The sequence below is a fragment of the Caloenas nicobarica genome, chromosome 14 (assembly GCF_036013445.1).
Source record: "Caloenas nicobarica isolate bCalNic1 chromosome 14, bCalNic1.hap1, whole genome shotgun sequence".
NCBI classification, from domain to species: Eukaryota; Metazoa; Chordata; class Aves; order Columbiformes; family Columbidae; genus Caloenas; species Caloenas nicobarica.
Window position 1 is genome coordinate 637,640 of NC_088258.1, and position 22,950 is coordinate 660,589.

At 55.7% G+C, this 22,950-nt stretch overlaps 2 protein-coding genes across 2 annotated transcripts; both read left to right on the top strand.

The window, feature by feature from the left end:
- Nucleotides 1–27: 27 nt before the first annotated feature.
- On the top strand, nucleotides 28–6,522 carry UBFD1 (ubiquitin family domain containing 1). Its single transcript, XM_065644927.1, has 7 exons — nucleotides 28–134; nucleotides 374–634; nucleotides 704–912; nucleotides 2,021–2,086; nucleotides 2,292–2,397; nucleotides 4,837–4,919; nucleotides 6,153–6,522. The coding sequence occupies exons 1-7, from the start codon at nucleotides 107–109 to the stop codon at nucleotides 6,261–6,263; spliced, it is 864 nt and encodes a 287-aa protein (XP_065500999.1). The 5' UTR covers nucleotides 28–106; the 3' UTR covers nucleotides 6,264–6,522.
- A 4,972-nt stretch (nucleotides 6,523–11,494) lies between these two features.
- ERN2 (endoplasmic reticulum to nucleus signaling 2) lies at nucleotides 11,495–22,022 on the top strand. The gene is made up of 22 exons (XM_065644668.1): nucleotides 11,495–11,596; nucleotides 13,700–13,817; nucleotides 14,102–14,135; nucleotides 14,697–14,769; nucleotides 15,015–15,087; nucleotides 15,227–15,349; nucleotides 15,435–15,536; nucleotides 15,761–16,022; nucleotides 16,128–16,206; nucleotides 16,295–16,445; nucleotides 17,033–17,154; nucleotides 17,346–17,522; nucleotides 17,790–18,039; nucleotides 18,311–18,401; nucleotides 18,513–18,702; nucleotides 19,089–19,188; nucleotides 19,389–19,588; nucleotides 19,726–19,873; nucleotides 19,970–20,097; nucleotides 20,312–20,435; nucleotides 20,654–20,721; nucleotides 20,789–22,022. Exons 1-22 carry the CDS (start codon nucleotides 11,495–11,497, stop codon nucleotides 20,978–20,980), a joined length of 2,907 nt encoding a protein of 968 aa, XP_065500740.1. The 3' UTR covers nucleotides 20,981–22,022.
- The last annotated feature ends 928 nt before the right edge of the window (nucleotides 22,023–22,950 follow it).

Genomic DNA, 22,950 nt, shown 5'->3' on the forward strand with positions numbered 1-22,950 from the left:
CGCGCTGGGAGGGGCGGAGGGGGCGGAGCTACGGGAGCCGGCGCGGCCCAGCAGGCGGCGGCGGGCGTTTCCCGGCGCGCCCCGCGGCGGATTGTACACAATCATCATGGCCGCTGCCGCCTCCGCCGCCGATGGTAGGAGCCCGCGCTGCCCGCGGCGGGGCCGGGCGGCCGAGCGGCCCCGCGGGGCGGGGTGGGGCGGGGCGGGGAGGCGGCGGCGCGGGGAGGCGGCTGCGGGCGGGGGGCGGCGGCGGGGCCGCGGGGCCGGAGCGGGGCCGCGCCGGGGCAGCCGCGCTCCCTCCGTCCGTCCGTCCGTCCCTCCGTCCCTCGTCCCCCCCTGCCGCCGGCCGCGCTCTTCCTGTCCGCTCCCGCAGGTGCCGCGGAGCCGGGCATGGAGCCGGAGGAGCTGCCGCGGGGCTGCGGTGGAGAGGGCGGCTCGCCGGCCGCGGGGCGGCCTCCGGAGGGCGGGGAGCGGCCGGAGCCCCCGGACGCGTCTGTCAGCAACGGCGGGGACGCGGCGGGCGGGCGGGAGCTGGTGGAGCTGCGGGTCATCTGGAACAAGAACAAGTACGACGTGAAGTTCTGCCTGGACAGCACGGGGGCCGAGCTGAAGCAGAAGATCCACTCGCTCACAGGTGCGTGGGCCCCCGCCCGGCCCTGCGCGCCGCCCCGCGGCCCGCGGCCCTAACGCGTGTTCCCCGCAGGGCTGCCGCCCGCCATGCAGAAGGTGATGTTCAAGGGGCTGCTGCCCGAGGAGAAAACGCTGCGGGAGATCAAGGTGACAAACGGAGCCAAAATCATGGTCGTCGGCTCTACCATCAATGACGTTTTAGCAGTAAATACACCGAAAGAAGCCGCTCAACAGGAGGTCAAAGCTGAAGAAAATAAGAAGGAGCCGCTCTGCAGACAAAAGGTTAGTGGTGGCTCAAACGCGGTCATTTACACGCATCTCTTGTGTCACTCTGCAGTCGCTTTTGGGTCCTGTTCCTCCTCAGAGCAGGTGGGGTTTATTTTCTTGCAGCTGAGCGCTAGAAGGGTCCTGCGCAGAGTTCGGCAGCAGAGGGACGTTGGGTGTAGCAGAGCCTGGGGCTTTGCACAGCAGCGCTGGTGCTGGGTGCAGCCTGCCGTTTCAGACAGGGGTAAATAATCGAAATATTTAATGGTTGTTAGCTCAAACACAGTCTAGATTATTTCTATCCAAAAAATAATTAATTTTTATTGGCATAAAACAATTTGATCTCCAAAAGCTGCTGCCGAAATGACCAGTGAGAGCAGTTCCTCCAGCCGTCCCAGCCCTGAAGGGAACGCGGGTGTTGAATGTTCCTCGAGCAGGGAGCAGAGCACGGCGCAGCTTGGTTGGTGATGGTGCTGCTGTGGTGTGGGGCTGAGAAAGGGTTTTCAGCTCCAGGTATTACCAGCCCCATACCTTCCTCAAAGTAAACTTGATTAAAAATAAAATAGTGCATTGCTGAACTTTGTGAAACATGCTTTTGTTTTTCTGGAATTTAGTGTAGTTCACTGTAAGTTCCATTGCTGTTTAAAGGTACTCAGCCACGAACAAGCCATGAGCGTGGTTTTCTAGTTACCGCTGCTCTGATCCATGGCTGTGGCCGCCTTGCCACACGTTGCGCTGTCAGATGTGGAGCGTTTTCTGCCGTTCACTTTACTTTAAATCTGTCTCACCAGATGCCAGCTGTGTGATTCAGCATGCACGGTAGTAAAGTGGGACTCGGGATTTTTTAAATTTTTGATAGATATATAGTTATGTATATGTATATTCTGGAAAGGATGTTAACCTTTGCATTATATTGGGGTTTTATTCATTTCTATAATTTCTTTAGACTGCCGTAGAAAGTGCTCAGTTAACTTGGAAAGTTACCGTTTCCTGTGTGATAAATGACCATGAACAGTCCTTAACTGTCTCTTGATGCTATCAGGATACAGTCAAGTGTGCAGCTGGAAGTAAATCAAGAAGTTCTCTCGCGTTTCTGTAAATTCTAATTTCTGTTTTTATGTTGTAGCAACACAGAAAAGTATTGGATAAAGGAAAACCCGATGATGTGATGCCTTCTGTTAAAGGTGTTCAGGTAAGTACGTAAGTACTTGAGATGTTGTAATCAGAAGAGAGAGACTTTTTTGTGGTTTGAGACTTTTCTTTGCTGGTTCAATCGTTCTTTGCTACCTTAGCAGAAAACTGGAAAGATGGATCATGCTTATGCTTAAGAAGTTAAGAGAATGTAGCTTTTCCTGTCTGAGTCCCTCACCGTCACTTACTGTGTTGCCTCTTTGTAGGAGCGGCTGCCAACAGTGCCGTTATCGGGCATGTACAACAAGTCAGGGGGGAAAGTCAGATTGACCTTTAAACTTGAGCAAGACCAGCTATGGATTGGAACAAAAGGTGAGCAGCTCCCAAACTCTGACATGAGTAATTGATAATTGGGCTGTAGGTGAGTTGCGTGACCTAGAAATAGCTTCTGGTGTGTCTAAATGGTGCTTAGGGAATAATGTTGGTATTGTGATACTTCACAACTAAATTTTGCTTCCTCTTCTCAAATGCCATTCTCCCAGATCATTGAGTATTACTTGATATTTTACTTCTTTTCTTGAAAAACTTGAGTTAAGTTGTGCCAGTAAAACAATGTTCCAATCTGCTATTCATAGCCGCAAAAGTAAATGATAATATTTGGCATTTCTGGCATATCTCAAAAGCACTTTCATAAACATTGGTTTGGGGCCAACATCGTACAGAGGCTCAATGACTTGGCTAAGACTCGAAAGGGAATCTTAAGACCGGGATTAAAACTCGGAGTTCTGGCATCTCTGTCGTTGTCTGTCCTTCCAACCAAAATTAGTCAGGTGTCTTGTTTCAGCGAGGTGCAGCTGCAGGAACTCTGGTGCGTGTTGCTGTGCAGAGGAATCAGTTTACGGCTTGAGCGGTGCCAGGAGGAGCTGCTGGTGCTGATAACGTGTCCCCTATACCCCCCAGGGCAGCCCAGCTCCCCTGCGGTGGCCAGGACAGTGTTGTAGTGATGAGCAAGAGCAGCAGCAGCGCTTGCTCACTGTCCGGGACAGTCACCTCCTTGGATCCTAATATTAGCTTGGGATGGCGCCTCCGGCTGCTGCGTCACTGCCAAAGGAAGCAGAAATCTCAGAAGTTGTTGACCCTTCCCTTGTAGGACAGACTTGACTGGGAAGGTTTTTCTGGCTTTAAAACCTCGATCGGTATCAGTTGCTGTGATTTTTCTCTTGGACGCAGTGATGCTGCAAGACATTGTTCTTTTTCCTCTATAGGTTGGGCAGCCACATCGTTTTGTTATTGGTAATGTGTTCTAAATGCATTATTAGTATTTAGGTAATTAATCCTCTTCCTTCATCTTCTAGATGAGTTTCAAGTTTAGTATTTCTGAAGTATTCTAGAGTGGTGTTTAAACTGTGAAATTTGATTCTTCTTGTAGTCAGCTGTTTTTCATGTAACCTGTTTCCCTACTTCTCCAAATGAGCAGCAGCTCCCTTCCCTGGGGAACGGTCGTGATTGCTGGCGGTGGTTGGGGAAAACTCCTTCCTGCTCTGAGAAACTCGTGGCAGGTGCTGCCACGTAAGGGCTGGAGTAAAACCGACCAGGTGTTTAATGCAGTTTTTCACTTGCTAGTCCTGGAGAGTTGAATCTGCTGCTTCCCCCCAGCCCCCCTCTGCTCGGCTAGTCAGTTTGTATGTTTTTGTACTCCGAGGTTTGGTGTAGGTGGATGTTTCTCACTTGCTCGGTGTCATTTTCATAGCGACACTGATAATACGGATTTGTCTGTTGCTGAGATCTCACGAAGAATAATTGGTTTGCAGGATGCTAAAGTAGTGCAAAGTAAGATTTTACTCAACAAATGAATGTCGCGAGTCTGAGTGGGGTGTTTCGGAGTCAGCTTAGGTAGGGAATGTTTGTCTTCACATCGCTACATTTTTCTCCCTGTGTGCATTTTTTAGGTAGGTGCTTTTTTTCTGGATCACACAAATTAGTTAGGTATATCTGAGAAATTCATAGTTCAGTTTCTGCTTTGTAGAGTGTTTATGGTTTTCTCTGTCCTATGTCCAAGAAGATAATTTTAAGCTGGCACTGAAAGCTGGAACTGAAAGGAAAAATTTTGAAGTTATGTGTTCAGAAAGAAGTGAGGACAGAATTGAGACAGAAACATCTGCCAGGAACCGCATACTTTGTTATTCACGTTGGTTGCCTCTGGCGGGCTGACATTACTCTGGCATGTCACTCTATTAATCTTTTTCTTCGGTTTCTCATTTCTTTCCCTGTTTGCTCATTAATATTTCCCTGTGCTTCTACAGTAACAGCTGAACGCTGCCTCAGGGTAAAACCAGGACTAGGCTTTCAAAGCGTTAGTGTCCTATCTTCATTCAGCTTTTTAAGCCTTGTCATTTCCATAGAGCTTAGTTTAATCCTTGGAACTCAGTCCCGAATAGTCTTACACCTGGACCAGGTTTCACTATGGTGAGTAATCCCGCAGTCTGAGTGGAGTTCCTGTGGGAAACGCTAAACAAAGGCAGGGTTTTCCCCTCACCCGCTCACTTCAGGCCTGAATTGGGCACGCTGTCACACTTAATACGGTGCAGAGGTGTAAAATGCGAGGAACTGTGTGATCCAGTTGTGGATTCCTTGGAAAGCTCGGCGGTGGGATGTGGGAAACGTCTCCTCGGCAGCGGGTGCCCAGCGTCACCCAGAGAGGAGCCTGCGGACGTGAGGAACTGCTGGCAGCCGTGAGGTGCTGTTTGAAATGAATCTGAAATGCTGCTTCCTCATCCCTCAGAAATAATCCTTTGATCAATTTTAATGTAGAGAGAACAGAAAAGTTACCCATGGGGTCCATTAAAAATGTGGTGAGTGAACCTATTGAAGGACATGAGGATTATCACATGATGGTGAGTAAAGTGTCTACTTTCATAATATCCCGTCTAATTCCGTCATGCAAATACCCAGAGTGAGGCTTTGGAAGGGGAGCAGGCGGAGGTGGCAGCAGCACCGCTCGTGTGCTGCAGGGTGGGAGTGCGGCCGTGGGCCGTGTCACGGGGCACATGTTTGGGTGGCATACGGAATATCTGCTCTTTGCGTTATAGAAACCTGGCGTGATTTCACACCAACATTAAATGCTTAAGCATTATTTCATATCTTCTGTCTTGTGACAGTGTTAAAACTGTCAAGATACAATATAGCTCCTGATTTTTTAATGTTAGTAGTATTTTTCTGTATCTAGTTTAATTTCTAGTTTCTGTTTATATAAACAAGAGGCCTTGCTGAAGGTTAAAATAAAACAGTGATTTGATGCTGTAACATTTTTTTCCATGTGTAATTTTATGAAAAACTGGTATTTGGTCTAGAAAAGTTACACATTTAAGAAGAGAGCTCTGCTAATTCTACTGAATTATTGGCTGTTTCTTTTAATCTATGGGTTTTTTGAAGGTCTCGCTTTGCAAAGTACATTAACTAACTTTGACCATCAAAGTAAGTTCCTTATAAAAGTCTGTTTCCTTCTTTAGGGGAAGAAAGGGGAAATGTTATACTTTAAAATTCTTGTCTGCAGGAGGGTGCTGATCCAGTCTTTGTACAAATACTTGATTTTTGGTCACCCACGTAAGAAAATATCCTCTGCAGAATATGCTCCAATAAACTCTTACCCTGAAGCAAGGGCAGAGGTTACTGCATGCCCTGCTGCTCCTCTCCTGTTTGTGCTGACAGCACTTGGGAACAGGACCTTATACCTAAATATAAAACTCTGTGAAATGCTATGACCGTGACAACATGGTCATTGTCTTAGTTCCTGTTTGGCATTGTGGTCGTTTCTTTCGAGTTACACTTCAGATTCTGTCTTCCAGAATAGTTTCCTCGTGTTTTTCAAATGGCCGAGAGCTTTCGTTGCTGCTGTGATATCGTGGAAGGAAAGAGCTCATCATCTGAACGGGCACTTTGCAGTTCTTGTTTCTCTGCCGAATGGTTTTTTAAATGCTTACCCAATACATGCTGTGTGCACCAAGTGCTGTAAGGCAGCAGTAGGAATAAGAGACTGGTTTGATTTTTGTAGGGATGAGCTATATCTGTCCGCTGGTATCAGCTGTTGTGTTTCCCGTTGGTAAATGTTGTCGTTTTTAACTTTGCAGGCGTTTCAGCTGGGCCCAACAGAAGCATCTTACTACTGGGTCTATTGGGTACCAACTCAATATGTTGATGCAATCAAAGACACGGTGCTGGGCAAGTGGCAGTATTTTTGAAAGCACGCTCACCTCTGGCACAGGAAAATGACACAAAGCTAAGGACACTGCTGGGAGAGGCCTCCACCGTCCCTGGATGTGATAGTCCTGGAACTTGTTAATAAAATATGATAAACGAGGCATTGATGGAAGCCAGAGGTGATGTTCTTTCACCATTAGTTTACTTTTAACTTAAAAGTTTCACATCCCTTTTCTGCAGTCAGCTTCAACCATATTTAAAGCAAATACAATGGAAATCAATAAATCTTAATTCACAAAATATTGTGTGTAATACACTTAAATCTGCTGAGAGTTGATCTTCCAATTTAGTTTTAAAAAGAAAATATTACAATGTATTATTGAGGATTTTTTACATGGTTTGAACAAAAACAAATATTTTCATAATCTTTCAGTTACAAGCGTTAGACTTAATTTAGTTACTTGGTTGTGACTGAGAATTTCAGAAACAGTTTTTTAAAAATAAACAGTATGCAAAATCAATGTTTAGTAAGCCATATTCTGCTGGCCCTTTTATTTCAGGTTTGACTCTTTGGTAGCAAAACTATTTTTTTTTTTTTTTTTTTTAACCCAAAGATGCCCTGCTTCTTTCTTTTTTTCTTTTTTTTCTTTTTTTTTTTTTTTTTTTTTTTCTCTCTCCCCCCTGCCCCTGTTTTCAGTACTGGAAGCTGGGGGTGGGTGCTGGGTGTAGCATGCTTGCAGCAGGTGAAAACCACTGTGGCTGTTCTGTGACCACAATGACCCGGTGCTGCTCCCCGTCCCCACCCGTGCCACCCGCCCCGGCCCTCCCGCTGCCTCTGCCCCCGGTGCCGCGGGCTCGGGAGCGTGTTCCTGGTCACGCTGCTGCGGTCGCCGCGATGCTGCTTCCCCGCGAGGGTCCTGCGCAGCGTGGGAACCAGAGACCTCCCACTTTGTCCAGGGTGGGGAGCGGGGGACAGAGAAGCTCAGGTGCCGTTTTGGATCCTGAATAGCTGCAGTAGTCTTGTGTGGTCTGGATTTGAAAATTCATAGTAATCTTATTCAGTGAATCTTACCAAATTTAGAATATCTATCCAGCAACCGATCTTTTGAAATTTAAATCACCTTTCAGCTTTTCCTCTTGCTCAAGTTTACAGGAATTTCTTGCATCCCGTCCCGTCTGACACACGCTCCTCGCCGTCGGTTTGTGACACTCTGCGTGTCATCTCAGCCATTCACGTGCCATTTCTCTCAGGTTTTCTGAACGGACCTTGCAGTCCTGAACAGATTGTATCATGCAGTCAGACTGAATCAGTCTTGCTCGGTGTTAAACCTGCGCCTAACAGATTGCTGTTCTGTTTTTAACACTGTAGGCCTGACTTTGTGCAATGCAAGTAGCTCAACATTCTGTGAAACTCAAGGAGAAACAGCCTTGTAGGGACAGCTGATCTTAATGGACTCCGTGGCCATTTCTCACTCTCCTTGATACAGCTCAGTTGAATCTCGGCAGGTGCAAGTTCCCAAATGAGCATTTATTTGGGAGGCTGGGCAAAGTGTTCACTTTATGGTACGTGTTAATATTACGTATTTACCTGTAGACTCTTGATAGCAACATAAGCAACTTTTGGTTTGTATTTTCAGTTAGAACATTCATGCAATCCAAATTTAAAGGTGTTTCATATCCTTCATATAAACTAGTGCTGTGCTTGTTACTCTTGTAGCTTGAGACCTTTCCTTTCTGTGTCCAAGCCCCCCGCAGCGTGTTTGAGATAACGCGGGGGGACAGGAGCTGCAGGGACTGGAGCTGGCATCAGTTAGCTGGAGGTAAAATTACAAATTAAATGCAGCTATCACATTTCTAATTGCCAATCCCGGTGTTAAGGCTTAAATTTAAGATTCAGTACCTGGTGGAGAATACACGCCACAGGATAAAGAAAGCGGGCCTTCCCTGTCGCTTGGGGTCACCTTTAACTTGCTGTCTGGTTGGTTCTGTGATTACCAGCTTCCTCTCGCTACTTGACGTGCTGGGACCTGCCCGTCCGAACGTTCGTGTAGCGTTTTCCTGCCCTGTTCCCTCCTGTCCTCGCGGTGCCGGTGCCGCTCAGTGAGCAGGCGGGGGGGCCGGCAGGGTCCGTCCTTCCCGCTGCCCCTTCCCAAGGGCACAGTCGCTGCAGCCAGGTACAAAACCTCATCTCAAAAGAAAATATAAAAACTGGGGTTACAAAGCAGTTTCAAACATGGAGAAGAAAATACTACAAGAAGATGTGATACTATGTAGGTGCTTCTTTTCAAGTTGCATTTTATTTGAAAAACGAGGTTGTTTCACTTTTTTGTTCTAAGTGCAAAGTCTGAATTGAAGTACAGGGAAGTAATACTTACATAAAATATTTTAATTGGTATTTGTTGGCTTAATGTAGGAGGTTTCTTGGGAGTTCTTTGAAATGAATATTCCAACTGAACTTGGCAGCACTGCTTTTAAGATCTTTTCTCTTTTGGAATGTTGTGGAGCTTTGTATCTTCTGGTGTAGACCAGTTTTCCCAAGGCAATTACTGACCTTGGCTAATGATCATTAACATCTAAGAAAACCCCATCTCTTGACCTGGGTAGTGTCACAGCTTGCCTAACCGGGAGCCGTTTCCAGCCTCTCTCCTCGCTTGGGATTTTGCTCTCTGATATCTGTGGTCGTCTCCAGGGCAGACTCAGCACAACAAGTGGCCCTGTGGAGGAATTTGGCAGTTAGTCCACAGTAAGACATAAGGGTTGTGAGTAAAGTGCAAATATAACCAATATTTTAAGTAGGCTGATAAAGATTGCTTTGGGATCCAGCGCGTCATCTGCCGTAGGAAGTTTATGGTTCTATCTGGTGATTCCCACGCGTTCAGTTAAATGACAATTCAATGATGTCCTGTCGATGGAGATCAATCCCCGTTGTCTATCTGTGTGATTCCGTGTGAACGTTCTGGGCTGTGAAGTTGTGCTGAGCGCTTTGCTGGCTTTACTAACCAGGGATTGAAGCGCCCGTAACGTGAACCCGGGTTTCCCCGGCACAACGCCGCCGTTTCCCCCACCGCAGGGCTGCAGCTCCTGTGCCCAGGCAGTGTCTCCCCCCGCAGCTCTGCACCCCCCTCCCGTGGCGTCCCCCCGTGCTGTCCCTTGTCCTTCCCCGTGCCCAGCACCCCGGCTTTCTTCACCTCTCCTTGTCCCGAGCCGAGTGTTCCTTCCTTTGCTCTGTGCATCCCAAGCGCGACCAGTTCTGGGTTAGTGTTGCATTGGGAATGCAAAGTACATTGCTAAACCTTGTGTGGGTTTGAACGGAGATGGAATCTTGCATGGAAATCTTGTATTACCCACAAGCGTTTTGTATCAAGTTTTAGATTAAAATAAATCATTAATTTCCGTTCATGACGCTGATGAGAAATGTATAACTGAAATAAGGATGTTATGACGATGAAAGAGAAAAAGTGACCTGAATACAAAGAACTAGATAAGAAACTGTTAACATGCAATACATCATAACTGGTAACACATGCAGACAACGTGCTGAACGCTGGACTTACGCAGTTCTATCTGCTCTCTCACGCCAAGGGCCAGAGAAGTGGTTCCTCTGTGGTTCACCCGCTCCCCGCGCCCGTTTGCCATGTTTGGTTCCAGACTGTCCTTCCTCTGTTTACTTTTTATTCCTCCAAACTTGATTTTTCCAACACAGCTGTTTCCGTTTTCAGTTCTGTACTCCAGCCGTTCGCACCGTTAGGATTGGATTGTTAGCACCTTGTTGTGTTCATTGATGTCCTTGTCACTGGGGGAGGGAGGATGGGGACCAGGTGAGCTGTCTCAAGTCTTGTATGAAACATACGGCTGTGTTACCTTCTAGCCAAGGATTCGCTTTCTGTGGCTCATGGAAGTTCACTATGTCTTATCTGTATTCTAAGCAATTAATTCTTTGGTTTTATATATTTAAAAAAAAAATAAAAAGTCTTAGATGTGTGTGTCCACTGCAGATTTATTTTAAATGGAATATGTAAGTACCATGCATTATGGTATTTTTAAATAATCTATTGCCTATTCCGGGGGAGGGGGAGATGACATATTTAGTCTTAGATTTGCACTGCTGGATTTTTTTAAGTGTAACCTTGACTGGTTATCTTATTGATTTATTCTGTAAGATTAGTCTTATGAATTAAAGTTTGATAATTAAGTATTTCTGCATTTGAGTGTTTCATCATTCTGTACGTGCAAATCTACTTCCGACCGCATGAACAACTGTGAACAACTACAAACGGTTCGTAGTTTGTTTTTTGGCAGGAAGATGGATGCAGCAGGAATCCACAGGAACCCGCGCTCGTCAGCGCTGCTGCCATCGGTGCCTTCCTCCCAGGGCGAGGGGTTGGCTCTCCTGCTGCCCTATGTCACTTCATACAAAAAGGCTGTGAATTACAGGGCAATTTTTTAGTTCCCTCTCCAAACCCGGGGTTTAATCTTGTTCGTAACTGTAGATGTCCTCGTGCTGAGTATGCTCACTGTAATTTGGACGTGCAGGCAGCTCGGTGCTGTGCCGGAGGCCCCACTGCTGTGGAACAGCCCACAGGAACAGGTGCTCAGCGGACGCGGCTTTGTAACGCTGGACAGATGCTGCTCGTGTTTGTTTCCGGCTTTAGAGAGTTTCCTTGGGTGGCATTTGAAAAAAAAAAAAAAGGGCTACAATAGTTCAATAGTATTATCACTGAAATAAAGTTCAAAAATGTGATCTCTAGTCCACCTAACGTGCACAAAGAGGCAGGTTCTTGTGCAGTTTAATGTCCAGGTGTGCCCGACCTGCAGGGGCACGGGCGTAATTCACGGATGGGGGAGCTGGGTCCCTTCACCCCCGGTCGGTCTTGTTGGGAATTGCTCCTGTGTGAGCAGCTCTGCCCTGCGCTTCCCGGGGGCGAAGCTGGAGGCGAGTGACGGGCTCGGTGTGTCCGGCGGGGCCCGGCCGGTGCTGCTCCTGCAGCAGGTGCCGCTGGCCGGGGGGGCCGTCCCGCTCCGTCCCGCCTTACCAGCGAGAGGGATTTTCCGCAGATCGGTGTGAAAGCCGCTGCTGTGCTGGGGCCGGTGCCCGCGGGGGTCGGGGAACGCGAAACGCGAGGGGCCGGGACACCGACGGCGCGGCGGGGGCGACGGGGCCGGCCCGGGGGGGCAGGAAACAGCATCCTGGACCCGCCCCGGCCCCGCTGACTCACGGCGATAAGCGCGGCCCGGCCCGGCTCCAGCGCCGCGGCCCCGGCATGTCCGGGACATGGGCGGCCCCGCCGCGCCGCTGCGCCCGCGGCTGCTCCGGGGGCTGCTCCGGGGGCTCCCGCTGCTGCTGCTCCCGCTGCTGCTCGCGCTCCCGGTGCAGGTACGGCCGCGCACAGCCCGGGGGAGCGGGGGGCGGCAGGCGCAGCCCCAGCCCGCGGGAGCGGGGCCGGGAGCGGGGGGTGGCCGGGGCCGGTGTCCACGGCGGGGGCTGTGCGGGGGGTGGGGGCGGGTCCCGGGGCCGCACGTTTCGGTGGCGGCGGGTGCGCGATGGCGGCCGGCGCCGCTCGCCCCGGCGGAGGGGCAGCACCAGCGCCCAGGGCGGGGGCTGTTCCCTCCGCCCAGGAAAGCGCCTCCAGCCCGGCCGGGCTGAGAACAGCGGCCCCCTCCCCGGGAGCCCTCGGCCCCTCCTGCCCGCTGCTGCCCGGCAGGTGCTGCCCGATGGGGCCGGGGGCAGCTCGTGGTGCCGTTCCGAGCACAGGGCACCGTGCCGGCCTTGGGCAGGGCTCAGCGGTGCTGCTCCGGGCGCTGCCGCGGGGTTTCTGGCTGGCCCTGCCTGTCCCCCGCTGTCACCGGGGGAGCCAACGTGCCCCGAGCCCGTGGCGGAGCTCCGGCCGGCGTGGGGGAGCCCTGGGGAGCCCAGGGCCTGCGGACACCCCTGAGGAGCAGCAGCTGCGCTCCTGGGCTGGGCTGGGAGCACAGGGGAGGGTGGCAGCTCCCAGGCACCCAGTGCTCCCGGTTCTGCCCATGGTGTGCGGGGAGCGGGCTGGGCAGCCAGGCCGTTGTTTGAGCGCCCTGTCACCCACAAAACAGTAGTTGCCGAAGAGATGGAAAAAACTGCAAAGCATCGGGGGGGAGGGAAAAGCAGCACCCGCAAGCACAGAGCCCGCTGTAGCTCTGACAGCTGGAGGGCTCAGTGGTCTCGGTTGCTTCCCTGGTGCAGGTGGCCACACCGCAAGAGCTCTGTGTCTGCTGGCCGGGCTCATCGCAGCAGCAGCAGCGAACCGGCCCGCGGGGCCACGCGCTGCTGGGGAGCGGTGACAGGAGCTGCCACCCCTCGGCCTGCTCCACTGCATCCTCTGGTCAAAGCCAGAGCGGGGAAACTCGCTCTGACCTGGCTTAAAAATTAAGCAAGAAGGGCAAACAAAAGAATAGGACTCGAAGCAGTGGAGTGGGTGTGAGGTGTGTTGGGAGGGAGCTGGTGCATGCTCCTGGCAGGAGGAACAGCCGGGAAACAGGTGACCTGGCACCTGCAGCTGCTGCTGGGCTGTGGGAGCTGGAGGAATTCCAGTGACTCGAGGGAGAACGTGTTCCCTGGCCCCACCGCACCATGGCTGGTCTGTCACTGCATCAGGTTCTGCTCTCCAGACGGGCCCGTGCTCAGGTGTGGGCACGGTCTGGGCACAGCAGTGAGCCCGGCATTGCGCTGGCTCCCCAGCACCGGGATGGCCCAGCCAGCCCTACCTGGCCTCCCCCTTTGGGTCCCTGTGCTGTTTGCTGGTCCCTGTTTGCCAACGGGGTGAGGCTGGCGTGTGTGCCGCTGGCTGAGCTGGCGCTCGCTGTACGGACACTGCACACAGAAGCAGCAGCTTCTCTTCCCAGCGTTAGCTTGCAATTACTCCCTCAGTGTCAGTGCAGCTGAAATCCATAGCTTCAAAGGCCAGGGTGACCATTAATTGCATTTCTGGCATGAAAAGTCACCCAACTCGTTTGTTTCTGGAAGGAGCCGGTAGCTCGGCTGTTTGTGTCACACTTAGAAAGGCACCCGGGAGTTGTGGCTGGGAGCAGCGACGGGACTGCACCGGTGGCACGGGACCAGTGCTGCAGGAGCCGGGACCGTGGGTGCCACACGCTGCTGGTGGTGCCACTCGCCGCAAGCACTGCAACCTCAGTGCTGGGGCTTCTTGCTGCAGATTTATAAAACGCAGCACCTCCGAACAGCCGTCAGCAGGTGCAGTTCTGTGGGTGTCCTGTGCAGGTGGAGCTGGAGGAAGAAGCAAATGTAATACACTGGTGCAAGGAACTAAATTACTCTCCCTCCCAGTTGTGACTCACTGGGGACCAGAAGAGACTTTTGGGCACTGCCCCGTGGTGTGCGCAGTGCGGGGGGCTGCTCGGTGCAGGGGCTGCGGAGCACATCAGACAGCCCTGGGGGCTCATCCCCCAGCCTGGCCCTGCTCTCTAAAGACGATGTTTCTGTCCTCAGTGCCTCAAAGCTGGTGCTGTGACTGTCCCAGAAACCCTGCTCTTCGTATCCACTCTGGATGGACACCTGCACGCAGTGAGCAAGAGCACTGGGGACATCAAGTGGACCCTGAAGGATGGTGAGTGGTGCCCTGGGGCTGCTGGCTCGCAGCTTGGCCCCCAGGTTTGGGGATGCACCCCCAGCTGGGCTCCTGCTGGTCCCGCTCTGGGCCAGTGGTTCCTCCAGGCCAGTGAACACTGCACAGCGGCTGGGGGGGCAAGACCCCACTGCCGGCAGTGCCTGTTCTGGGTCTGAAGAGCAAACACGCTGTGGGCTGGGCACGGCAGCGCTGGGTAAACACTGCCACGCTGTCCTGCTCGCGGGGATCGGCCGCTGACGTCTGCCTTTCGTTCTCTGTTTCAGATCCCATTCTGCAGGTGCCGGTTTATGTGGCAGAGTGAGTGTCCCCTTGGGCAGAGTCCCCTTGCCGGGCCGGCAGTGGTGGCTGCGCAGGAGGCTCTCGGCAGTGCCGACTGCCCTGACAAACCAGCCGATTCACGGCACAGAGCGGGAGACACAAACCCCCAGCCCAAGCCGTGGCTTCGCCTTAAACCTGCCCTTTGTGCTGGCACTTCCTGCGTGAAGATGAGGAATAGCTGCTCCCTGCCGCTGAACTGCAGCCTTTCTGCAGGCAGATGGGAAGCTCTCAGCACCAGCACGTGCGGAAGAATAGGGGAGAATTGAGGAAATCCCCCTGGAAGCGCAGGGGAAAGCAGGAGAGCAGAGCTCCCGGGGGGAAAGGGCACCGGCCAGCACGGCCGCGGGGCGGGGGCGGCAGGTGGAGTTACGGTGCTGACCCGGGGGGATCGTCTCCTCCCAAATCCAGGGCTGGAGGTTTCCAGGAGACTTTAATCACCCTGGAGCAAACTGCTGAAGGGGTTTCTGCAGTGTGGCTCCTCTGGAGCCCTTGGCATGTGTCCGGGACAGCTCACGTTTCACCCTCCTCTCTCCTTTCCAGGCCAGCGTTCCTGCCAGACCCCAACGACGGCAGCCTGTACGTCCTGGGAGGAAAGAACAAAGAAGGCCTGATGGTCAGTGGGGCTGTGAGCATCCCCCTGCGCCGCAGGGCTCACTGGGCTGGGGACGGGGCGAGCTCAGGGCCTTCGGTTGCTCCAGCTGGTCCGCGGCCCCGGGAAGGCGTCAGCCGAGCGGTGTGGAGCAAACCCAGCCGGACCTTTCCTCCCCGCCAGCCTGTCCTGCGGCGGGGCCGAGCGGGAGGAGGAGCGGGTGTCCCAGGGCTGTCCTGCCCCCACCCACGCTGCCGTCTGTGTTGCAGAAGCTCCCGTTCACCATCCCGGAGCTGGTGCAGTCCTCACCGTGCCGCAGCTCGGACGGCGTGCTCTACACCGGTACGCTGAGCCCAGCGCGGGGGCCGGGCTGAGCGGGGATGGGGATGTGGGGGGCGACGGGAGGAAGCCCGGTGGGCGACTCTCGGGGACAGACAGCAGAGCTGCAGAGACTGATGGAAAAATGTATTTTTGTTCTCAGGGAAGAAGCAGGACACCTGGTTCATCGTGGACCCCAGGTCAGGAGAGAAGCAGACCACTCTCTCAACGGAGGCCTGGGATGGTCTGTGCCCGTCAAGCCCCCTCCTCTACATCGGCCGTACCCGTAAGCCAGTCCCGCTCCCCATTGTCCCTCCAGTCCCAGGAACGGGGCGCTGGGCAGTGACCCCGTGCCCTGCTCCTGTCCCCAGAGTACGTCATCACCATGTATGACACCAAGTCGCGGGAGCTGCGCTGGAATGCCACGTTCTCCGACTACTCAGCGCCGCTCTGCGAGGAGTCCTACCCCTACAGTGAGTGCCCGCGGGAGCCACCGGCTGCGCAGGGACTCTGCGGTGGCGCTGCCGTGGCCGGCAGCTCCAGCTGTGCCGATTGCTGGGGAAGGCGGGTGCTGCACCGGCTGCGGCTCGTGCGAGCAGAGCAGCCGGGAACAGCCCCCGGCCAGTGGCAGCGCTGAGGGGGACGAAGCCCCATGGCCAGCACGGCCGCATGGCCCCGTCCTTCTGGCTCTGCCTAGAAATGGCTCACTTCGCCTCGAGTGGGGACGGGCTGGTGGTGACACTGGACAAGGAGAGCGGGGAGGTGCTGTGGGCGCAGAACTACGGCTCGCCCGTGGTCGGCATCTACGTGTGGCACCAGGACAGCCTGCGCCGCGTCCCCCACCTCAACCTGGCCATGGAGACCCTGCGCTACCTGACCTTCCACTCGCAGGACATCCCCCTCCTCCGCTGGAGCTACCAGGCCGTGCGGGACTTCGCCGCCACCAAGACCCAGCTGCTGTATGTGGCTCCGGTGCTGTGGCAGCCAGTGGCAGCTGCGTTGTTTGTGCTCGGCCGCTCTGAGCCGTGGCGGGTGGGAGGCTGATGCGTGTCCCTGCCTTGCAGGCCAGCGCTCTACGTGGGGAAGCACGCAGCCGGCTTCTACGCCTTGACCTCCCTGGTCCATGGCAGCGTGGCTCTGGTGGTGAGTGTCCCCGCTGTCCCCGTGCGGGCTGTGCTGCCGCGGGCGCACGTCCCGGCTGCGCGGTGCTCCAGGAGCTGCCGGACCCCAGCCGCAGGGCATCACGCTGGCCAGGATCGACGGCCCCACCACGGACGATGTAACCATGAGAGAGTCGGGGGAGTGCGAGATCATGCCCAGCACCGACGTCAAGTACCCACAAGGCAGCATCACCTCGCCCCAAAACCAGTGGCTGCTCATAGGTGTGGACCCTGGGGACACGGGCATCCCCTGTACCCTCATGCTTGGGGTGTCTGGGGGGGGCAGCCCCAGCTGCTGGCGTGTTTTGGGGGGCAGCCCGAGCTGCTCTGCACAACTGGGTGAGTGGGGCCGAGTCTGTGGCTCACCCTCGGGGGCTGCCATGACTCGGGGCTGCTTGCAGCCCACCCTTGTTCCCCCTGGGAGGGACATTTTGAAGCCCAGCTCACAGTCCCCTGTGCGGCTGGCTGTGCTGTTGCGCACTGAGCCCTGCGTGCAGCTGTTGGCTTAATTAACCTGCTCTGTGATTGCTGTCGCGGGTGTGATGGCTGTTGGCATGTTTGGAAATCAGGGTGGTGTCTTGGGGCCATGGCGGGGGGTGCAGAGGAGGAGGGTCAGACCCCGCCACGTGCTGAGGGCAGGGGACAGAGCCGGCAGGTTGTCACTGTGGCGGTTCCTGTGCCTCCCGTCAGAAGTGACACCCCCTGTCCAGGCGCACCCTGCCTGGCACAGGCACAGTGGCACTGTGGGGACGGGGGACTGGTGCTGTGACCAGAGTACCACTGACGGTCATGTCTGTTCTCCATCACAGGACACCACGAGCTGCCTCCTGTGGTCCACACGACGATGCTGCGAGCCTTCCCCGAGAACCTGAGGAAGACAACGGAAACCATCATTCCCCGGGGTCCTCCTGCCAGGACCGCATTCGATGATGTGGGTGTTGGAGCTGCTGGTTCCCCCTCTGTGCTGGGGACCTCAGGCAGCGCTGGGTCCCTGCAGGGGCTGGGCAGTGGGTCCCCAGCGTGGGGTGGCACGAGGAGGGGGGTCTTGCCCACAGGGCTGGAGCGGGGGGGTTCCAGCAGTCTGTCCCTCTGGTGTCACCCAGTCCTGGGTGTGTGTTGCAGTTCCTGGCCCCGAGCAGCCCGGAGGAGCCAGCTGTGCGCAGCGAGGGGCAGCCCCCAGCGGAGCCCACGCCGGGGGAGCAGCTGGAGGTGTACCCCGAACCCGGCACCGCAGACCTGCTGCTGGCCGCCGTGGGCACAGCCCTGCTGGGGGGGACAGTCCTGGCCCTGCTGCTCAGGGTGAGTGCTGGCTGCTGCCCATGCAGAATCCCGTTGCCCAAGGGCCAGGGGCGCCTTTGTTCTTGGCCTTGCAGTGCACGTGGTGCGGGGGCTGCACCGAGCTGCACAGCTCCCATGTGTCCCGTACCCGCTGCGGGATGGAGCCGAGGGCTGCACAGCTTGTTGTCAGGTGCAGGGACAGATGTGCAGACACATGTTGTGCCCAGCCCCATGCTGCCCCAGCCTCCTTGGGCACAGGGGCTGAGTGCTCCATGGGTCCTGTTGCAGAAGCTGCAGCAGCAGCAGGTCGTGCAGCAGCGGCAGCTGGAGCAGCAGCTCCAGCTCCTGCAGCAGCAGCAGCAGATGCTGCTCCCGGGCCGGGGCCCTGGGGAGGAGGTTCCTGCGGAGCCCGAGGAGCCGCGGCTGAGCCAGGGCAGCACGGTGCAGCCCTCGCAGAGCTCCGGCGCCTCGGCCCGCCCGGAGGACCTGGCTAACGGAATGGTCAGCACGGATCCCGCTGTGCCGGCAGCTGCTGAAGGTGCGTGCAGGTGGGAATGGGTGAGGTGTGTGGGGATCTCTGTCTGCAGATGGTGTCACCCAGAGCAGGAGCAGATGCCCCACAGATGAGGCTGCAGCCCAGCTGGGGTGGGAGGAGATGCAGGAGCTGCCCTTGGATAAGCATGGGCACAAAAGTGATTGCAAGAGTAACAGTGCCAAAGGAAGGGCTGGGTGGTTAAAGAACAGGGTGTCCTTCATACAGGACTAAGGCTCACAGGCTGAAGGATGGCTGGCTTCCTGTTCTTCTGCAGATGCAGAACCAGACGTGATTGTAGTTGGAAAAATTTCTTTTAATCCCAAGGACGTGCTGGGCCACGGAGCTGGAGGAACCTTTGTCTTCAGGTGGGTGCCGTGGCTGTGACAAGTCTGGGTGTCACTCCCAGGTGAGCCGTGCTGGGCTCTGCTCCGGCTGGGCAGGGCTGTGCATGGACACCGTCATCGACCCTCGTGCAGGGGACAGTTCGATGGCCGGAACGTGGCCGTGAAGCGCCTCCTGCCCGAGTGTTTTCATCTCGTGGACCGTGAGGTGCAGCTGCTGCGGGAGTCGGACGAGCATCCCCATGTCGTCCGCTACTTCTGCACCGAGAGGGACAAGCAGTTCCACTACATTGCCATCGAGCTCTGCTCCGCCACACTGCAGGAGGTGAGCCCGGTCCTGGGGCTGCTGCTGGGGCTGGTGGTTGATCTGGGCTGTCCCATCCCTGTGTTTGCAGGTCGGTCCCCGGGGTTCTGCCTGTGCTGTTGGGAGCAGCGTGCTGTGCGTGCCCAGGGACAGGGCTGGCAGCCAGTGGCTCCTGCATTTGGAGCCTCTTTGGGCTCAGTCGAGCCCCTGCCCTTGTTGTCCAGCCGATTTCCCTTCTCAGGAGGGAGCAGGCAGCTCCGAGCCTCGGCAATGGCAGGGGCAGTTGTTCCCCATTCCCTTCTGGGCACCCTCAGCCCAGCGAGAAGTCTCCTGTTAAGCCTTCACTTTCCACCTCAGTAAACCAGGGGCACATTGGTTCATCTCTGTTTACCTCTGTGTGGTTCCAGTACGTGGAAAGCCCCGGCTTCGATCGTCGCGGCCTGGACCCGGTGTCTGTGCTGCGTCAGACCATGGCCGGGCTGGCCCATCTCCACTCCCTCAGCATCGGTGAGAGGGCAGGAGGGCAACACATGGGCAGGAAAGTCGTATGCCATGTCCTGGCCCCATCCTCAGCTGAGGCTGCGGGGTCCAGGCAGCATCCCTTGGGGTTCGGGCAGCAGCATGCAGGGTGCAGGCAGAGCCCTGTGCTGGTGGCAGTGCCAGCCCTGCCGCCGCGGTGGCAGGTGACACTGTGCTCTCTTGCGCAGTGCACCGGGACTTGAAGCCCTGTAACATCCTCATCTCCGTCCCAAATTGCCACGGCCAGATCCGAGCCGTCATCTCTGACTTTGGTCTCTGCAAGAAGCTTCAGGGGGGACGACAGAGCTTCAGCCTCCGCTCCGGCATCCCGGGCACCGAGGGCTGGATCGCGCCCGAGCTGCTGCAGGAGGCCCCGAAGGAGAACCCGGTCAGTGAGCTGCAGATGCACCCCCCCCCCCACGTGCTCTTCAGCCCTTCGTTTTCAATAAAAGAATGGAAAACTGCGGGAGGTGAAACCTTCCTCGCCTTTTGCTGCAAGGTCCCGTCTCCCTCTCTGTTTTGCAGACCTGCGCCGTGGACATCTTCTCTGCCGGCTGCATCTTCTACTATGTGCTGTCAGGGGGGCAGCACGCGTTTGGGGACAGCCTGCGGCGCCAGGCCAACATCTTGTCGGGCTGGTACCAGCTGAGCTGCCTGCAGGAGGAGGCTCACGGTGAGACCCATCCCCACGGGGAGCCCTGAGCTGTGGGGTGCAGCTCCCAGCCCTTCTCGGGGGGTTATTTCTCCAGTGTGCTTTTTCACCTGCCAGACAAGGTCGTTGCACGGGAGCTGATTGCGGCGATGCTCAGCCCTGAGCCCCAGTGCCGGCCCGCGGCCCCCGCCGTCCTCGTGCATCCCTTTTTCTGGAGTCAGGAGAAGCAGCTGCAGTTCTTTCAGGTGAGCGTGTGCTGAACGTAGGTGTGCACTGAAAAACAGGTGCTGGGAACAGCTGTGTTTGCGTCAATGTGCTCATTTTGAGCTACTCCTGGGAGGGGTGGAGGGTCCCTGGGTCCGGGCCAGGGCCAAACTCTCTGTTCCCCCTTGGTCCTGGCTCTGTTCCCCAGTGCTGGGCGGCAGTGCCGTTCCCCCCATCCCCGCTTTGGCCACACAGGACGTCAGTGACCGCATCGAGAAGGAACCGGCTGCGGGACCCATCGTGTCGGCGCTGGAGGCGGGGGGGCGGGCGGTGGTGAGGACCAACTGGAGGATGCACATCTCCCTCCCGCTGCAGACAGGTGAGCCTGGGCCCGTTACTGGGCAGGACCTGCTCGTGTGCAGGGGCCAAAAATCAGGGTGTGTGAACGTGCCAGCCCTTCCCTGGGAGGGCAGAGCCCTGGTTTGCCGCAGGCTGCCATGCTCGCTGTGCTCTGCCGGGGCGGGCAGCACCGGCAGCCCCGTGCCCCTCGCTCTGGCCACGTCCCCCCTTGCTCAGCATCTCTCCCACTCTTCCCAGACCTGAGGAAGTTCCGCACCTACAAGGGGGGCTCCGTGCGCGACCTCCTGCGGGCCATGCGGAACAAGGTACGTTCCCCCAGCCCCCCGCGGCCCTGCTGCCAGCCCCCCGCTCACCTCGCGCTCTCTCCCGCAGAAGCATCACTACCACGAGCTGCCGGCCGACGTCCAGGCGGCCCTGGGCTCCGTCCCCGACGGCTTCGTGCGGTACTTCACCTCCCGCTTCCCGCGGCTGCTGCTGCACACACACGGGGCCATGAGGGGCTGCGCCCGCGAGCGGCTCTTCCAGCCCTACTACGGCCAGGACCCGGGCGGTGGCGGCGAGTGAGGGGGCAGACGGCAACGACACCCACGGTGCCCGGCTGCTGCGCCCTGCCCGTCCCCACCGCCCCGTCCCGCAGCAGCTGGGACCAGCGTCCTCCCCCTTCCCCAGAGCGGAGTAACGTGGTTGTAACGTGGGTTACAACAGCGCAGGCCAGAAGCAGCGAGCGGAGGGTGGTACTGGCTGTCGACCTAGAGGGACCGTCTGGGCACCCGCCTTTGCAAACACTCAGAGCCAGACTCAGCAGCATTTGTGACAGAGAGCAAGAAAAATCTCTGTGGTGGACCTTGTGCTTTGAGAAGAAAGAAAAAAATGCGTGTTGCGTCAGGGACGCACCAGCAGAGCCACAGAGCCACGCTGGTGCTGGTCCCTGCGGGGTGGTCACCAGGGACTTGCAGCTTCATCCTGTGCCACACACCCAGGGAAGTGGCTCTTCGGACAAGTGGCCAGCATGCAGCTGTGACACAGCCTGTCACTGGACCTGATCCCTCAGCCCAGGGCTGAGGCACAGCAGGTTGGGCTTTCAGCAGCTGCCCAGGCTTGGACCCGCTGTTTGCATCAGGGCTGCTGCATGAGCAGTGCCAGCAGCCCCGGGGGAGGCACACGGCCTCCAGCACAATCCCCACAATCAACAGTTTCATCTCGGCTGGGCTGAGAAAAAGGTCTTCTTCCTTTTGGCCACCAGCAGCCCAGTGTTGTGCCAGAGCCCCCATGTCAGCCCTGTGCCCAGGAGCCCTGAGCAGGTTGTACAGCAGAGGTGCTGGGCAGGAGCAGTTCCCCAGGGCTCCCACTTGTCCCAGGGCTCCCTTCCCTCTGAGCACAGCCTGTGCCTGCAGCTCCCGCAGCCTCTGCTGCCCCAGGGCTGCTGTAGTTCTGACAGCTCCAGGAGTTCCTGAGTTTCCCAGGAGGCAGCTGGAGCCCTGGGCAAGGATCTCTCAAACAGCAATAATTTTGTACAGTCTGATTCTTCTATGTGCTGGGGTGTGGGGTTTTGTTACACGGATAACAAGGGGTGTATATTTGGTTTATTTTCAGGAGACTGTATGGCCTAGAGCATTTTGTACAGAATGTTATAAAAAAAACCCCAAACTAAACTAAAAAGCATGTCCTGTTTAGAAATAAACTGGCCTGAGAGCAGCAGAAGGTGCTGGCAATGAGCAATGTGGAGAAGAAAAGCCAGCAAAGCCAACTGGGCTCCTGACAAAGCCTACTACAGTAGAGGACTTTTGCTATTTATGTAGTCACATTTTTTAGCATCTTTCATGTGGTAAAGAAAGGGGAGGGCAGGTCAGAGCACATCTCCTGTGATATCCCCAGGTCTCCTCCCCTGCAGCACTGCTGGGGACATCAGCACAAACTCCAGGAGCAATCCCTGGGCTTTTCTTGCTTGTGACAAGCATCTCCCAAGCAAATGAACCCTCTCTCCATTTCCCATCACCAGCTGCTGCTGTTTTCCTGTGGCTGTGCAGAGCCCAGGCCAGGGCTCAGCTCAGCGCTCGAACTGTGCTCGCTTGGAGGGGCAGCCGAGGCAAAGTGCTGCTCTTGCCCTCACAGCAAGGTAAAGAGAAGCACAAGAGCCTGGAATGCTGCAGGAAAACAGTCTTTAATCAAGTTATGTAACATACAAAAGTTTAGGTTTCTTGTAGATTAATTTCAGTATTAAAAGGCTGACTGCTCAGTCTCACCCTGGGCATATTAAATATCTTACTGGAATTTCTAAAAGAGACAACAAAAGCTTGGAGCATCGGCACAGACATGTACAAATAACTTACATGATAGTTGTGCTCTCCCCATGCTTTGTTATCTCAAGGCCCAGGAGCTTCACACAGGAGGGCTGTTTTCCAAGTCAGGCTTCGGGAAATTAGAAAAAAAGACTAGGTATGCAATTAAAAAATAGGCTATTAGGAACAGGGAGCAAGAAACCTCTTTGGATACCAGTCAAAATGAACAACATTATCCCCACCACATCGGGGGCT

Coding starts and splice junctions, on each gene's coding strand:
- ERN2 (XM_065644668.1), top strand. CDS start 11,495: ATGGGCGGCCCCGCCGCGCCGCTGCGCCCGCGGCTGCTCCGGGGGCTG. Junction 18,040..18,310: donor TGTGCCGGCAGCTGCTGAAG/GTGCGTGCAGGT, acceptor GTTCTTCTGCAG/ATGCAGAACCAGACGTGATT. Junction 19,874..19,969: donor CCTGCAGGAGGAGGCTCACG/GTGAGACCCATC, acceptor TTCACCTGCCAG/ACAAGGTCGTTGCACGGGAG.
- UBFD1 (XM_065644927.1), top strand. CDS start 107: ATGGCCGCTGCCGCCTCCGCCGCCGATG. Junction 2,087..2,291: donor CTTCTGTTAAAGGTGTTCAG/GTAAGTACGTAA, acceptor GCCTCTTTGTAG/GAGCGGCTGCCAACAGTGCC. Junction 2,398..4,836: donor GCTATGGATTGGAACAAAAG/GTGAGCAGCTCC, acceptor ATTTTAATGTAG/AGAGAACAGAAAAGTTACCC.